The sequence below is a fragment of the Hyla sarda genome, chromosome 1, assembly GCF_029499605.1.
Source record: "Hyla sarda isolate aHylSar1 chromosome 1, aHylSar1.hap1, whole genome shotgun sequence".
Lineage (NCBI taxonomy): Eukaryota > Metazoa > Chordata > Amphibia > Anura > Hylidae > Hyla > Hyla sarda.
The window spans coordinates 59,468,752-59,483,618 of NC_079189.1; the positions used below are offsets into that span (position 1 = coordinate 59,468,752).

General features: G+C 42.4%; 1 protein-coding gene across 1 annotated transcript in view; it reads left to right on the top strand.

Moving 5' to 3' along the window:
* Positions 1 to 535: 535 nt before the first annotated feature.
* STX18 (syntaxin 18) overlaps positions 536 to 14,867 on the top strand; it is a 211,789-nt gene continuing 197,457 nt past the window's right edge. Inside the window, exon 1 of the mRNA XM_056555133.1 lies at positions 536 to 708. Within this exon, the coding sequence (XP_056411108.1) occupies positions 562 to 708 (147 nt within the window). The 5' untranslated portion in view covers positions 536 to 561. The remainder of the gene's footprint in view (positions 709 to 14,867) is intronic.

A 14,867-nucleotide genomic window follows, 5' to 3' on the forward strand; every position in this document is an offset into this window, starting at 1 on the left:
TATACGGTTACCGTATTTGAAAAACGTGGTGTGAACCCAGCCTTACGGTAAATGGTGTAACGAAAAAAAAGGAAAAAATAACACCAGAATTGCAATTTTTTGGTCACATCACAAAAAAAAAAAAGGAAAATGAAACCATCAAAAAGTCCCATTTACGCCAAATTGAAGGGTACAAATTAGGCTGATTTTTTTTTTAAATCTAATTAATTTGAAAAAATGTATAATACATTTTTTTTTTAAAAAGAATGATTGGATTGTTTAGCGGATTGTTTAATTCAGTGCTTCCTAACCAGGGACCCTCCAGCTGTTGCAAAACTACAACTCCCAGCATGCCTGGACAGCCTTCGGCTGTCCAGGCATGCTGGGAGTTGTAGTTTTGCAACAGCTAGAAGCACCCTGGTTGGGAAACACTGGTATAGTTCCTAATCCTGCAGCTGTATACACATCACCGCGCAGAATGAGGGGCGGACTCTCTGCTAGGCGGAACGTTTCTCTCCCTACTCGACATTCCGGCCGGAAGCATTTGGAGGCTGTACAGAGTGATGACGCGGCGCTGTCAAGATGGCAGCTGACATCACTTTGCTATTCAGAGCCAGTGTGAAAACAGTAAAGACACGGAATAAAGCGCTCGGGGTGTCCCTACCGGAGACTGACATACTGAAGAAGAACCGGCCGCGGGGAGAGTTCAGCGGGAAGGCCCGGGATGTGGTGAGTGACGTAGCACTGTAACAAATCTCTCACTCTCCAGCTGTTACCGGACTACATGTCCCGGCGTGCTTTGCGCTCAGTGATTGTGCGGTGGTCTATGATCTGCAGTGACCTGCGTCTCCCGGGGCATGCTGGGAGATGTAGTCTTTTTTTAAGCAGCAGCTGGATGTGCTATGTGCAATAGAGCTGGCACTTGGTAACCTTGTCTCCAGCTGTTGCAAAACTACAACTCCCAGCATGCCCGGACAGCCAATGGCTGGAAGCACCCTGTTGCGAAAACACTGCTTTATGCTCTGTTCACACAACCGGATTCTGCGCAGATTTTATGCTGCAGATTTTAATGTAAACTTAATGCCTGAATCCAGCTTCAAATCCTGCACATCCAATCTGCGCAGGTAACTGTATGTGTGAATAGACCCTTAAAGGGGTACTCCGATGGAAAATTATAATTTTTATTTTTATCAACTGGTGCCAGAAAGTTAAACAGATTTGTAAATTACTTCTATTAAAATAATCCTTCCTGTACTTATTAGCAGCTGTATACCACAGAGGAAATTCTTTTCTTTTTGAATTTCTTTTTTGTCTTGTCCACAGTGCTCTCTGCTGATTCCTGATGCCCGTATCAGGAACTGTCCAGAGCAGGAGAAAATCCCCATAGCAAACCTATGCTGCTCTGGACATTTCCTGATATTTTTTAATAGAAGTAATTTACAAATCTGTTTAACTTTCTGGCACCAGTTGATTTAAGCCCGATGCATTGCCGTAGAATGAGATTTGCCATAGAATGAGATGGTCCGCCTCCATCACATCCTATTGGCTCACTCTTGTCACGTGACATATTTAAACATCACGCATCGATGCGCACAGCAGTCTCAGTTTGGCTATCACAGGGAGAGGATCTCCTCTCCCTGTGATAGCTGAAGCTGCACGGAGCTCTCATGGCCTCTGTGGGTCGACAGAAGTTCACACATGTACGCAGCTCATACGGCTGCCTCATATACATTTACTCTATTACATGTACTGTTGATCCACAGCGCTATAGGGATCCCTATGCCCGATGGCGCTGTCATCAGTGTGCGTCCCCGCGAGCGCCCCACGCCCGCAGCTCTACTCCCCGTCCCGTTAACGCTCAGGGAGCGGGGAACAGAAAGTAGAGCATCGGGCGCAGGTAAAGTTATTTGCGTAGTGCTGCGCATGCACAGTAGTACTTTAGCTGCGCCCGATGCTCTACTTTCTGTTCCCCGCTCCCTGAGCGTTAACGGGACGGGGAGTAGAGCTGCGGGCGTGGGGCGCTCGCGGGGACGCACACTGATGACAGCGCCATCGGGCATAGGGATCCCTATAGCGCTGTGGATCAACAGTACATGTAATAGAGTAAATGTATATGAGGCAGCCGTATGAGCTGCGTACATGTGTGAACTTCTGTCGACCCACAGAGGCCATGAGAGCTCCGTACAGCTTCAGCAATCACAAGGATAGGAGATCCTCTCCCTGTGATAGCCAAACTGAGACTGCTGTGCGCATCGATGCGTGATGTTTAAATATGTCACGTGACAAGAGTGAGCCAATAGGATGTGATGGAGGCAGAGCATCTCATTCTACGGCAAATCTCATTCTACGGCAATGCACCGGCAGGGTGTAAGGCAGCTGACTGAGACCTTCCTGGTGATTCAAAGCCCAGTTTCTAGCAGATTTTGAAACTATTTTCTCTGGAACGCCTTAGTGTTTTAGAGCACATTATAGACTGTTGTAACATGTTGGACTGTTCATGGTTTAGGCTTTATTAATCTGGCAAAATGTCTGTGCACGAATGCTGCTCCCCCACCTCTTCCATAGAACTACATGGAGGAGGGGTGCCAGCAGTTGGAGGTTGGACCCCCTGCGATCAAAAACTTATCCCCTATCCACAGGATAGGGGATAAGTTGTTTTTGGCCACATATGGCCTTTAACACTAGGACTTGTTGGGCGATCTACAACTGGTTGAGCTTCCTTTTTTCTCTACTTTCGCTAAATCACGATATTAGCCATTTGCGATTACGAATCGTGTGATTGCCTTGCTTTTGAAGTTCGGCGGTGGCATGGCTCCACACCTGACCCCTGTGTGTGACTGTGAGTAATATGGTGCCAGGCCACATGTGTATGTGCATATATGTCCCGCCCACCCCCCAAGCCCCGACATGAATTGGGAGGGGGGGGATGGATATGACATGGGAGGGATTGGACATGATTACCATATGAACATAGCCTTCAGCTGTCTGGGCATGCTGGGAGTTGTAGCTTTGCAACAGCTGGAGGCACCCTGGTTGGGAAACTGCCTTACGGCCACCCATGTGTATCAAAGTTTTTTTTCAATTTTTAATTTTTTTATATGCAGTGAATATAGAAATCTAATATATTAGTAAGAGTACGCAGTGTCCTTGTGTGACCAATCCCATTACCCTGTCAGTGAATAGACCCATGTGTACGGCTTTATGTCTCCTATTAAATGTCTAGTGGGGATGTGATTAAATATAGGACGGTGTTTGGCTTTGATCTACCCAATCTGATAAGTTTCCTGTCTGCAGACCTTAATACATCTATCAGATGATCTCCCTGTATATGGCCATCATTCAGATTATGTAGTTTACCTGCTTACTGCAACATTTCCCCTACAATCAAGAATCCCCAATATGTCATTAAAGGGGTACTCCACTGGCCAGCGTTTGGAAGTTAATGTTCCGAACTGTATTTCCACGCTGCACGGTCAGCCCCTTGTGATGTCACACACGCCCCTCGATGCAAGTCTATGGGAGGGGCCCTCTCATAGACTTGCATTGAGGGGCGTGCCCTCCCCGCAGCGCGAAAACAGCGTTCAGAACATTTACTTCCAAACCCTGGCCAGTGCCTTTAAGTCCTCTCCTTTAATCTATACCACTTCACCATGTTCTTCTCTGCCTCTATACGCTAAAATAAACCTTACACATGAGAGCCTCTAAAGGAACGCTCATTCATCTGAGGGCAAGCTCTCCCGATCCCTTGATACACATGAGAGAGCGCCTGCATGAACGCTTATTTATCTGACAACAATTTTTCCCGATCCCTCCATACACATGAATGCACGGCTGAGTATGAAGTTTAAAGAGGGGTACTGCAGTGGAAAACTTTTTTTTCTTTTTAATGAACTAGTGCCAGAAAGTTAAACAGATTTGTGGATGGCTTCTATTTAAAAATCTTAATTCTTTCTGTACTTATTAGCAGCTGTATACTACAGAGGAAATTATTTTATTTTTGAATTTCTTTTTTGTCTTGTCCACAGTGCTCTCTGCTGACACCTCTGTCCATGTCAGGAACTGTCCAGAGCAGCACAGGTTTGCTATGAGGATTTTCTCCTGCTCTGGACAGTTCCTGATACGGGCATCAGGTGTCAGCAGAGAGCACTGTGGACAAGACAAAAAAGAAATTTAAAAAAAGAAAAGAATTTCCTCTGTAGCATACAGCTGCTAATAAGTACTGGAAGGATAAAGATTTTTTAATAAAAGTAATTTACAAATCTGTTTAACTTTCTGACACCAGTTCATTTAAAAAGAAAAAATATTTTCCTCCGGAGTACCCCTTTAAGTGAAGCCGCAGCCTGACGCCTCTGTTGGACAGGTTATCCCCCAAAGAACAAAAGGATCAAGTAGTTGAAATCCAACATGCCCAATCCTTCTCTCTCCCGAGGCCTCCATACACATTATGACATGACAAAAAGGCGTATATGCCAAACGTATACATAGGGCTTCATTCAACTGAGGAAGGCTGAAAGAGTAGGGAGTCGATTACAAAGGTATTAAAAATAAATAAATTAAATAAAAGGAAAAAAAATTTGAATGTATTGTTTTATCATTTTTTATTTCTTTTACAATCACAGCCTAATAGCAATGTATCATATAGCCAAATGAGGACATATCCTCCTGACTGGTCCTTCAATGTAAGGCTCTTAAAGGGGTTATCCAGGAAACCTGGATATCAACTGTCTCCAGAAAGTTAAACAGATTTGTAAATTACTTCTATAAAAAAAAAATATACATCTTAATCCTTTCAGTACTTATGAGCTGCTGAAGTTGAGTTGTTCTTTTCTGTCTAAGTGCTCTCTGATGACATGTGTCTCGGGAACTGTCCAGAGTAGAAGCAAATCCCCATAGTAAACCTCTTCTACTCTGTGCAGTTCCCGAGACAAGCAGAGATGTCAGCAGAGAGCACTGTTGCCAGACAGAAAAGAACAACTCAACTTCAGCAGCTGATAATTATTGGAAGGATTACGTTTTTTTAATAGAAGTAGTTTACAAATCTGTTTAACTTTCTGGAGCCAGTTGAGATATATAATTTTTTTTTCCTGAAATACCCCTTCAAAGTAATGAGAACAGAAAATTTAGGGGTCACACAATGTATTCGGAAACATTAAAAAAAAAGTTTTGTCCCTATTATTCTGTACTCAGTACCCCATTATGAGAACGTGATTACAGAATGTTATACATTTTTGCGGATGTACAATTTTTATTATTTATTTTATATACTGAGGAATAGCGGGGTGGCACCACCAATTCGGTACAAAAAAACAGCCCAAATAATGGTAAAAATTACCTAGTGAGTGGGGGAGAGCTGGGAAGAAAAACCAATAGGGGTGCACATTAGTATAAAAATAGCTTTCATGAAATAGACACAAAGAAGAAATTATGATGGCCATCACCCCGTTGCAGCTACGGCTGCTGCGATTTTTGTTCCTGTTCAGCCATGAGCCTGCACCTTTTTAAATGAAGCAATAAAGTACACGTTTTAATAGGCGAGTGCCATCATAATTTCTTCTTTGTTTATTATTTGTTTCCTTTTTTAAACAATGAGGACAAAATATTCTTTAAGGGGTACTCCGCTTCTGGACATCTTAAAGGGGTATTCCAGGAAAAAAAATTTTTTTTTTTTTTCTATATCAACTGGCTCTAGAAAGTTAAACAGATTTGTAAATTACGTCTATTAAAAAAATCTTAATCCTTTCAATAATTATCAGCTGCTGAAGTTGAGTTCTTTTCTGTATGGCAACAGTGCTCTCTGCTGACATCTCTGCTTGTCTCAGGAACTGCCCAGTTTAGAAGATGTTTGCTATGGGGATTTGCTTCTATACTGGGTGGTTCCCGAGACAAGTGTCATAAGAGAGCACTTAGACAGAAAAGAACAACTCAACTTCAGCAGCTCATAAGTACTGAAAGGATTAACATTTTTTTAATAGAAGTAATTTACAAATCTGTTTAACTTTCTGGAGCCAGTGGAGATATATAAGTTTTTCCTGGATAACCCCCTTTAAACACTATCCAAAGGATAGGGGATAAGATGTCTGATCTCGGGGGTTTGGTCTCTGGGTGCTGCACAGAGATTGCGGGGGTCCGAAAAGCCAGACCCCGCGATCAGACATCTTATTCCCTATCCTTTGGATAAGATGTCTAGGGGCAGAGTACCCCTTCCAGTTTTGGAAAATGTATTATTTACTGTCTTGTCCTTCCTATTTCTAGGGGACCTGAATATTCCTAGTCTTTTAAAAGGCTTGTCCCAAACTTAATATGTATAACCTACCCACAGGATAGAGATGAATGGAGAGAAGTCTGAGCATTTCAGTCCTTTCATTACGGACCTCTGTCCTTGTGGTCCAAGGGGTGAGAGGACCACTGTACTTAGCCCCCGCTATCCTTTCGTATAGGGAATAACTTTTAACACTTTATTTGCTAGGTCAGTCATATAGACATTACTAGCTCCAGATTTCGAGATCGACTGGAAGTCCATAAATAAAATAAAATTCTCTGCGTCATCAGTTTTTCAACCAGAGAGCAAAACCTCACATTTGTGCTAAAGTAACGGCATCAAGTCTTATGGAAGGTCACATTCCTGAGATAATGTACTGAATGTATATTCTGCTTTATGAAGCAATTCTCTACCATATAAGCAAGCACTTCCACTTATGATGCCCACAGACAGTATCCAGTTCTGGAGTCCTTCTTCCCCCGGGGACTATGGAATAGTCAGAACTAATCGTGTTACTTGTAGAGAGAAAGCTTTTTGTCTTCTCTTACCAAAGCATGAATGGATATGTAATTGCCAGATGTTTACTTCTGCCATTTGATGTGTGCAACTTTATATTAAGGAAAGGAACGTTTAGTGATGTCCTATGCAGATACAACCACTGGGTGAGGTTTCCGAATCTAATGGGTTAACCAGACAGTTCTATGACTTTACTTAGGATTATTAGTGAATTTTCCAGATCTCTCCTACCATTTAATGTAACAGAGATCTTAATATCCTGAAGTGACCTTTGATGGAAATAAGAGGCATCTGACCTAGTCCCATTCACAAACTTCACTGTCTACGCCTCTACGGAGTCTGGATCTCTTTTATCCAAGGTGCACAGTTTCATACATCTCCCCCCAATGTTCTTTTTATCTTGATCAATAATAATGTTTCTACAGTAGGGTGATCTGTGAATGCTGATAATCATGGCATTTGCAGTTAGTGTTGCTGCTTTAGCAGCAGACTTCGTGTAGGAGGGCTTTAAAGGGGTACTCCCCCGGCCCTAAGACATCTTATCCCCTATCCAAAGGATAGGGATAAAAGGTCTGTCCGCAGGGGTCCCGCCGCTGGGGACCCCCGTAATCTTGCATTCGGCACCCGCCTCTTTGAGCTTCACGCCACGCTGCCAGCTCAAAAACTGCCGGGTGCCGACCATGGGGCCGGAATATTCTGATGTCACGACTCCGCCCCCCGCAATATCACCCCCCGATATCAACCCCCCCCCCCGCTATGCAAGTCTATGGGAGGGGGCGTGACAGCCGTCACGCCCCCTCCCATAGACTTGCATAGCGGGGGCGCGTCGTGATTTTACATAGGGGCGAAGTTGTGACGTCACAATACTCCGGCCCCGTGGTCAGCACCCGGCGGCGGGACCCTTGCGGTCAGACATCTTATCCCCTATCCAAAGGGCCGGAGAACCCCTTTAAAGGCCCTTCTACACGGCCCGATTTTTAACTCAATAAGCTCCTATGAACGCTCATTCAACCAGTACTCAGCCGGTGTAAAATGGCCAGCGATCACCTGAAAAACAACATTCATTGGTTGATCAAACTTTTTTTTTGTAGCCAAAAAATTCATAATCTTCGGCCGCACATCACATTGTTTATCTGTTAGTTTGCAACAAACAATGATAATATTGATAAAATAAAAGGGCTGGCCGAACGATCCAGTGATGTTTCATGTGGCCTGTAACAGATTGTTCTGTGTGTAGGCTCATTAAACAATCACCGATCTCATTGATTGCCAGTCATTGTGCAGCTTCATATATGAATGAGACCTTATCCATATGGCCAGCTCACCTCAAGTGTCCTGCTCTTAAAGGGAACTTGTCATCAGATATTTTATGTGGCAAGACGTTATATGTGATAACATTTTTCTTTCTCGCCATGCTGTAACAAATTCCTTTTCTACAGCTATGGTTAGGATATGTTGGCCTATACGTAGTCCCCTGGGCGGGAGCCAAACTCGTCCTGTCTGCTTCAGCTGTAATCATGTCCCCTCCTATGCCTGCTATTGGTGGTCTAGATGCGACCACCAATAGCAGATCGGGGGCAGGGGGCTTTACTTTAGTTTTCCCCATTCTGCCCACCCACAATAGGCCGGGCAGGACGGGGAAAAGAGGGAGGACCGGCGCCGAAGTCCATTTACCTATCAGCGACGGCTGCGGGCGACGATTGGCGCTGGCGGCATGTCGTGCGGCAGAAGAGGACGGCTCCCTGGATCCGATGGAAGCCGGTAAGTTGCTTAGCAACATCTAGGGGACTACAGTTTAAGACCATTATACAGTGGTCTCTACACTGTTGCCCTCCAGATGTTGCAAAACTACAACTCCCAGCATGCCCACATAGCAGTTTGCTGTCTGGGCATGCTGACATTTGAAGTTTTGCAACATCTGGAGGGTCACAGTTTGGAAATCACTGGGCAGTGGTCTCTAAACTGTAGACCTCCAGATGTTGCAAAACTGCAAATCCCAGCATGCACAAACAGCTGTCTCAGCATGCTGGGAGTTGTAGTTACATACCTCTAGCTGTTGCATAACTACATCTCCCAGCATGCACTTCGACGATCAGTACATGCTAGGAGTTGTAGTTTTGCAACAGCTGGAGGCACACTGGTTGGAAAATACCGAGTTAGGTAACAGAACCTAACTGCAGGTTTTCCAACCAGTGTGCCTCCAGCTGTTGCAAAAGTACAACTCCCAGCATGCACGGTCTGTCAGTACATGCTGGGAGTTGTAGTTTTGAAACAGCTGGAGGTTTGCCACCTCCCCCCCCCCCCCTCCATGTTAACGTACAGGGTACATTCACACAGGCAGGTTTACAGTAAGTTTCCTGCTTCAAGTATGAGCTGCAGCAAATTTTTTGCTGCAGCGCAAACTCCTAGCAGTAAGCTCACTGTAACCCGCCAGTGCGAATGTACCATAAAAACACTACACTACACTAACACATAATAAAGGGTAAAACACTACATATACACCCCCTTACACTGCCCCCCCCCCCCAATAAAAATGAAAAACCTATTGTTCAGCAGTGTTTCCAAAACGGAGCCTCCAGCTGTTGCAAAACAAAAACTCCCACCATTTCCGGACAGCCATTGACTGTCCAGGCATGCTGGGAGTTTAGAAACAGCTGGAGGCACCCTGTTTGGGAACCACTGGCGTAGAACACCCATATGTCTACCCCTATGCAATCCCTAATTTAGTCCTCAAGTGCACATGGCGCTCTCTCACTTCGGAGCCCTGTCGTATTTCAAGGAAACAGTTTAGGGCCACATATGGGGTATTTCCGTACTTGGGCGAAATTACACTACAAATTTTGGGGGGCTTTTTCTCCTTTTACCCCTTATGAAAAGGAAAATTCGGGGTCTACACCAGCCTGTGTAAAATAAATAAATAAATAAATAAATAAAAATAAAAAATGTTTTACACTAACATGCTGGTGTTGCCCTTTACTTTTTATTTTCACAAGAGGTAAAAGGAAAAAAAGACCCCCAAAATTTGTAACGCAATTTCTCCTGAGTATGGAAATACCCCATATGTGGGCTTAAAATGCTCTGTGGGCGCACAACAAGGCTCAGGAGTGAGAGCGCACCATGTACATTTGAGGCCTAAATTGGTGATTTGCACAGGGGTGGCTGATTTTACAGCGGTTCTGCCATAAACGCAAAAAAATAAATACCCACATGTGACCCCATTTTGGAAACTACACCCCTCCACGGAATGTAACAAGGGGTATAGTGAGCCTTAACATCCCACAGGTGTTGGGTAAATTTTCATTAAAGTTGGATGGGAAAATAAAAAAAATATAATAATAATTATTCACTAAAATGCTGGGGAAAATAGGAAAAATGCCCCTCACAATTTGTAACCCCATTTGTGGATGTAAAGTGCTCTGAGGGCGAACTACAATGCTCAGAAGAGAAGGAGTGCCATTGGGATTTTGAAGAGAAAATTTGTCGAATTGAAGGCCACGTGTGTTTACAAAGCCCCCATAGTGCCAGAACAATGGACCCCCCCCCCACATGTGACTCCATTTTGGAAACTACACCCCTCACGGAATGTAATAAGGGGTACAGTGAGCATTTATGCCCCACAGGTGTCTGACAGATTTCTGGAACAGTGGTCCGTGAAAATGAAAAATGTAATTTTGCATTTGCTCAGCCCACTGTTCCAAAGATCTGTCAAATGCCAGTGGGGTGTAAATACTCACTGCACCCCTTATTAAATTCTGTGAGGGGTGTAGTTTCCAAAATGGGGTCACATGTGGGGGGTCCACGGTTCTGGCACCACGGGGGGCTTTGTAAACACACATGGCCCCCGACTTCCATTCCAAACAAATTCCCTTTCCAAAAACTTAATGGCGCTCCTCCTCTTCTGAGCATTGTAGTGCACCAGCAGAGCACTTGACGTCCACACATGGGGTATTTCCATACTCAGAAGAAATGGGGTTACAAATTTTGGGGGTAAGTTTCTCCTATTACCCCTTGTAAAAATGTAAAATTTGGGGAAAAACCAGCATTTTAGTGAGAATTTTTTTTTTTCATTTACACATCCAACTTTAACAAAAAGTTGTGAAATACCTGTGAGGTGTTAAGGCTCACTGTACCCCTTGTTACGTTCCTTTAGGGGTGTAGTTTCCAAAATAGTATGCCATGTGTGTTTTTTTTGTAATATAAAAAAATTATTTTATTTATTTTTTGCTGTTCTGGCACCATAGGGGCTTCCTAAATGCGGCATGCCCCCCATAAACCATTTCTGCAAAATTTGCTTTCAAAAAGCCAAATGTGACTCTCTTTTGAGCATTGTTGTTTGCCCGCAAAGCATTTTACATCCTAACATGGGGTGTTTCCATACTCAGAAGAGATGGGGTTACAAATTTTGGGGGGCATTTTCTCCCATTACCCTTTTATAAAAATGGTAAATTTGGGGAAAAAACTGCACTTTAGTGGAAAAAATATTTTTTTTCATTTACACATCCGACTTTAACAAAAAGTCATCAAACATCTGTGGGGTGTTAAGGCTCACTGGACCCCTTGTTATGTGCCTTGAGGGGTGTAGTTTCCAAAATGGTATGCCATGTGGGGGTTTTCTGCTGTTCTGGCACCATAGGGGCTTCCTAAATGTGACATGCCCCCCCAAAAACCATTTCAGAAAAACTCACTCTCCAAAATCCCATTGTTGCTCCTTCCCTTCTGAACCCTCTACAGCGCCCGACGAACACTTGACATACACATATGAGGTATTTTCTTACTCGAGAGAAATTGGGTTACGCATTTTGAGGATTTGTCTCCTTTTACCTCTTGTAAAAATTCAAAAACTGGGTCTACAAGAACATGCGAGTGTATAAAATGAAGATTTTGAATTTTCTCCTTTATTTTGCTGTTATTCCTGTGAAACACCTAAAGGGTTAACACACTTACTGAATGTCATTTTGAATACTTTTAGGGGTGCAGTTTTTATAATGGTGTCATTTGTGGGGTATTTCTAATAGGAAGACCCTTCAAATCCACTTCAAACCTGAACTGGTCCATGAAAAAGTCAGATTTTGAAAATGTTGTGAAAAATTGCAAAAATGCTGCTATACTTTGAAGCCCTCTGATGTCTTCCAAAATTAAAAACATGTCAACTTTATGATGCAAACATAAAGTAGACATATTGTATATGTGAATCAATATATAATTTTTTTGAAATGTCTATTTTCTTTACAAGCAGAGAGCTTCAAAGTTAGAAAAATGCAATGTTTTCAATTTTTTCATAAAATTTTGGAATTTTTCACCAAGAAATGATGCAAGTATCGACAAAATTTTTCCACTAACATAAAGTAGAATATGTCACGAAAAAACTGTCTCGGAATTAGAATGAAAGGTAAAAGCATCCCAGAGTTATTAATGCTTAAAGTGACAGTGGTCAGATGTGTAAAAAAAAAAAAAATGCTCTGGTCCTACAGTGAAAATTGGCCTGGTCCTTAAGGGGTTAAGATTGTGAACCCCATTGAGGACAGTGAGGGATGACCATTTCTGTACAATGATGCCGGCAGAGCTTTAAGAAGCCATATAAAGATATTTAACGGCCAGACAAGGTAATTGTAGAATAAAGCTGGATATATAAGATAATTGTGGGACAAACACTTGTTTGGCCAACAATTTAGTCTCTCAATTCCCTCCCCCCCCCCTTCCTACACATGCAGACATGGCTGAATATGTATGTTTTCCGGGGCTGGCCTATCTCCACGAGAACAAAAGGATGAAGCATGTGCTACCCTTATCTCTACGGACATCTGCCATCAATTGGATGGCCGCCATTCATATGGATTGTTTGGGTCAGTCCTGTTGAAATCGTGGGGGAGAGTTGGTAGAGTTTATCTGTTTATTGGAAGCTAAAGGTTTTATATGTTCTGAGTTTAAGCCTCAAATGACATCCCTGTAATGTGGGGCTTAGCTTGATAATTTGTTATTGCGAGGACACGTGAATGGTGGCCTATTTCATTACTAGTACAATAGTGCGCTTCATGTCAGATACAGAGGACTTCCTGTCCTCTAATGCCCCAGAATAAAACAAGATGTGATGTGAAATAGTTCGACAAATTTTGATGTGGTGTGAAAGTTTGTTATGAAACGTAATAAGTTGGATGGTGTTTGGTAAAGCTTCGTTGCTGCACAGATCTTCTTTCATTGCAAACAGACTGCGTGGACATCATATGACTTGGGGAATTAGAGTTATTCATACACTGCTCAAAAAAATAAAGGGAACACTTAAACAACACAATGTAACTCCAACTCAATCACACTTCTGTGATATCACACTGTCCACTCAGGAAGCAACACTGATTGACAATCAATTTCACATGCTGTTGTGCAAATGGAACAGACAACAGGTGGAAATTATAGGCAATTAGCAAGACACCCTCAATAAAGGAGTGGTTCTGCAGGTGACCACAGACCACTTCTCAGTTCCTATGCTTCCTGGCTGATGTTTTGGTCACTTTTGAATGCTGGCAGTGCTTTCACTCTAGTGGTAGAATGAGACGGAGTCTACAACCCGCACGAGTGGCTCAGGTAGTGCAGCTCATCCTTGATGGCACATCAATGTGAGCTGTGGCAAGAAGGTTTGCGGTGTCTGTCAGCGTAGTGTCCAGAGCATGGAGGCGCTACCAGGAGACAGGCCAGTACATCAGGAGATGTGGAGGAGGCCGTAGGAGGGCAACAACCCAGCAGCGGGACCGCTACCTCTGCCTTTGTGCAAGGAGGAGCAGGAGAAGCACTGTCAGAGCCCTGCAAAATGACCTCCAGCAGGCCACAAATGTGCATGTGTCCACTCAAATGGTCAGAAACAGACTCCATGAGGGTGGTATATGAGGGCCCGACATTCACAGGTGGGGGTTGTGCTTACAGCCCCAGGGGGTGTGGAAATTTCATTAAAAAACTACTTTCCCAAGGGACTAAAACGGAGCAAAATCTACTTGTCCCTCATGGCGATCCACTTGTCCTGGGCAATTTTCGCTTTTACTCTCTCTCTTTTTTTTTTTTTCCTCCTCGCCCTATAATAGCCATAAATAACTACTATAATAATACCTCTAAATTTTTCCATAACATATGCTCCGAAACAAAAATAAAATATTGGTGAAGTGAAATTGAAATAGTAAAAGATAATTCTGCAAATTTGGTGGTTTTCTTTTCTACGCCATTTACCTTGTGGTCAGCTAACATGTTATTTTGATACTTTAGGCCGCCTGATTACAGCAATACCAGATTTGTATCGTTTGTCATGGTTTTACTAACTTAAAAAAAAATTCTGAACTTCTTTAAAAAATTTTAAATTACCTTTTTCTGACCCCTGTAGCTTTTTATAATTTTTTTTTTTCGTATACAAGGCTGTATGAGGGCAAATTTCTTTTTTTTTTTTTTTTTTTTGTATCGGAACCATTTTGGTATTGATCTGACTTTTTAGGGTCTATTGTCGGGTACAGTATTCTGTGCAGATTTGATGCATAGGATTTTCTGCTGCAGATTTAAATGTAAACTGAATTACTTGAAGTCCTTTGCATCAAATATGAACAGAATACTGAATGTATGAATAGACCCTTAATTGCTTTTTTTTTCTGGGATATTATAAAAATTGCAATTCTGTATTTTTTTTTTTTTTTTTTTTTACATTTATGTTATTTACCGTACGGGATACATAATGTTATATTTTAATAGTTTGAATAGTTATGCACACAGCTATACCAAATATGTTTATTTTTATGTTTTACATGTTTTTATATAGGGAAAAGTGGGTGATTTGAACTTTTAATATTGAAGGGGTTTATGCGTGTCTTTTAACCTTATTAAAACATATGCATAATAAAAAAAAAAAATAATATATATATATATATATATATATATATATATATATATATATACATACGTACGTACGTACGTACGTACGTCCAGTCCATTATCCAGAGATTTTTACCCGGCACTGCAGCACCACATAATAAATTTACCTCGCTGGGCTGTTTAGGCTGAACTGACCATCCCGGTGCTCACATACAAGAAAGTCCACAGTGTACTACAATATAGAGGTAAAAAGAAATGAAGCACTCACCAG